At 47.7% G+C, this 2715-nt stretch overlaps 1 protein-coding gene across 1 annotated transcript; it reads left to right on the top strand.

The window, feature by feature from the left end:
- The first annotated feature begins 1261 nt into the window (after positions 1-1261).
- Positions 1262-1764, top strand: ASPGLDRAFT_50310 (uncharacterized protein). The gene is made up of 2 exons (XM_022547280.1): positions 1262-1371; positions 1450-1764. Exon 2 carries the CDS (start codon positions 1491-1493, stop codon positions 1662-1664), a length of 174 nt encoding a protein of 57 aa, XP_022397958.1. The 5' UTR covers positions 1262-1371; positions 1450-1490; the 3' UTR covers positions 1665-1764.
- Positions 1765-2715: the final 951 nt, after the last annotated feature.

The raw sequence follows: 2715 nt of genomic DNA, 5'->3' as shown, positions 1-2715 counted from the left end.
CAGTTTCATCGAGACGCGGTGAGGGCGTTACATCACAGCGCAACCACAGGAGCTATACATATAGCGAATGTTGGTCAGATGGTGGCCAGCCTGATTCTGCTTTTCTCTTTTGACAAGATCTTGGGAGAGCAAAATCCAAAGCCAATCAAATTGAAGGACTTTGTATCCTTATTACTGCCCCGTGCGCTGATCCAGGAAACTGTTGCTCGGATACGGAAAGATGACGAATGCACTGATCTATGGAACCAAGGAACAGTCTTCTCTAATCACTTCGTGCGTCTGACGGACTCGCCAACGGAGCAGACCCTGTGGCGGGCATATTATCGCGGGGCCGCCGTTATACCCGTGCTGGTTATGGTGAATGCGATTTGCTCGTCCCCATTTTACTACCCAAAAGTAACAAGATCAGTTACCTCTCAGTTCAAGTGATAAACAGACCCAACGATCACCTGGGACAAGAGCTCGAGAAGGAAGCGTTTCAAAGCATCAATCTTGCTGCAGATCTTCTATCCAAGAAGTCTGCTCATCTTGGGCTCATGATGTGTTTTCGGCAGCACAAGGACCAGCAGGAGTTTGCAGTGGTTTATCCACCAGTCAAAATGCAAAGATCGAAGCACGGTGTTGCCGAAGAATACAACTGGCATAACGGCAACAGTTGAATGAGGTGTGCTTCGGACCGTTTCAGCATTGGCTGCGTGGTTGTTCTATTGCTGTCTCCTTTTCTTTTGGCTTTTGGTATTGTCATCCTGTATAGCTTCGATGGAGCATGTGGCAACCAGATAGGAGCAACATAGTGGTCTAATAGGCTTCTCGCCAGTACCAAACACCGCCATAATCCGTCCGTTCGATTGCTGCTCTATAGCTAGCTACGAGCCCTAAGAATTGACGGACTTGGGCGCACGCTGTGGATATATCGAGACTGGTGGTCGACCTGAGTGCAGCATAATATCTAATCCATGGAAATGAGGTGCTAGCTTGTTGAAATGCTGTAATTAGGATTGCATAAAATGAAATATCTTTGCTCGTGTTGCTTTGTATGTAAACATAATGCTTAGTGAATATCCCAGATTAACTATGTGATGCCTGCGGTAAACATTTCCAATTTAACTGACCTGGCACATATCTACCGTTCTCTTGCTTATAACTTCAACATGTCCATATTTCAACTCCAGAGAGCTCACGTCCTAACGCAATCCAGGGCAAAGTCCTTGAGTCGTACAATGACGCGCCCATTCCTCTCAATCCGCAGAAGCTCTTCTCACAGAGAACCGCTTGAACTCCCCCAGCGGGGCATTCTCTACTAGGAAAAGAGCCAATTGACGAGGAGCGCTGTCCAGGCTACAGTCCCAAACAAGTTTTACCCTGCGAAACCTGCAGAGGAACTCGTCAATCGCTATCAGAAAGGCGACTATTATGCCAAAGCTCATATCGCAGAGATGATAGTCCTACTTGGGCCTTCGCCCCCAGAACTGGTTGCAAGATCCAACGCAATGTTGAGGCAAAAGTGGCATGATCTTATTAGAATCGAAGACGGTAGCATCTGCGAAAGCTCCGGGCAGTATTTTGGCGGTCCATTTTTCGACCAAGATGGTATTAGAAGCACCCTGTATAGAACAGAGCTGAGACCCCAACCGGGGGTGAATCGGTCCTCACATCAGCTGTAGTATTCAATGCAGATTGTTGCTGCTTCTGTTGTCTTTCTTGCTTTTCATTGTCATGCTCCTGTAATAAATGCTGTGTTGGCCCTTTATATATGAATAAACCCATGATAAAGCCATAATTTGAGTTAAATACAATAAAATAAATGAGATGATGATATAGTCAAGCCCATAGGAAGTTATTCCCTGAAAGATATTTACCAGCCGCAATTGACTTTTACTTTGTAACCCTGGACTGAGTACCTGTTTACACTGCCACCTATTTATTCTACACCCTGCTGTTGTACTCCGTACTCCGTATACCAGAGTATATTGCGTATTCCTAGTGTGTTCGTAAAAATCACCATACGAGCTACGAAGGCCCAATGAATTTGGTCAGCCGCGATGTTGCCTTAGCCTAAGCCACCTTGGACCAGCATTAAACTCCTTCGGCCTGGTTATACGACTTAGTCCAGCAAATGGTGGTGTGACCCCGACCGGGTTCGGTGTCGCGATCGCCTTCGAGGGCTCCGTCCACTGCCTAAGACTACGGGTGCATCACTCAACGACTTTCCCTGTCTCCCCCACCTTCCCACACACTTTGCCTGCGTTGTTCGCGCTGGCGCTGCCCCGGCTCTGGGAATGGTCCGTCCATTCCCTTTTTGTCTCGGAAATTGAGCGCATGAGGATAACGTGCGTAGCCCTCCTCTTGCGTCTCAGTCCATCCATGAGCTGACCGGCCATAACTAGGCCAGCGGAATCCATGCACCAATGGCAGAAATGCCTCATGCCCTCCATTTTGGTCTTCTTTGGCGGCGACGGGTCATCTGGTTGGTTGTCTGGCTAGCCACCCAGATACCCACCCCTAGACAATACTGGATGGACCGCAGGATCACGCTAAATTCCTGATGCAGTGGTTCAACGAATCACCAGTTCATCATAAGCGCTGTTGCTATGGCCCAAATATATCAGAAAATCCATATTGAAACTCTGCTGAAGGGATCTCTCTCCTTATGGGGAAAAGTAAAGTGAGATGAATGGCTTTCAAAACGCGCCTGCTAATCCTGCATCATACCCA

Source organism: Aspergillus glaucus, assembly GCF_001890805.1.
Source record: "Aspergillus glaucus CBS 516.65 unplaced genomic scaffold ASPGLscaffold_19, whole genome shotgun sequence".
NCBI lineage: Eukaryota > Fungi > Ascomycota > Eurotiomycetes > Eurotiales > Aspergillaceae > Aspergillus > Aspergillus glaucus.
Note: the sequence above shows the minus strand (reverse complement) of the source record. Positions and strands in the feature narration are given on the sequence as shown.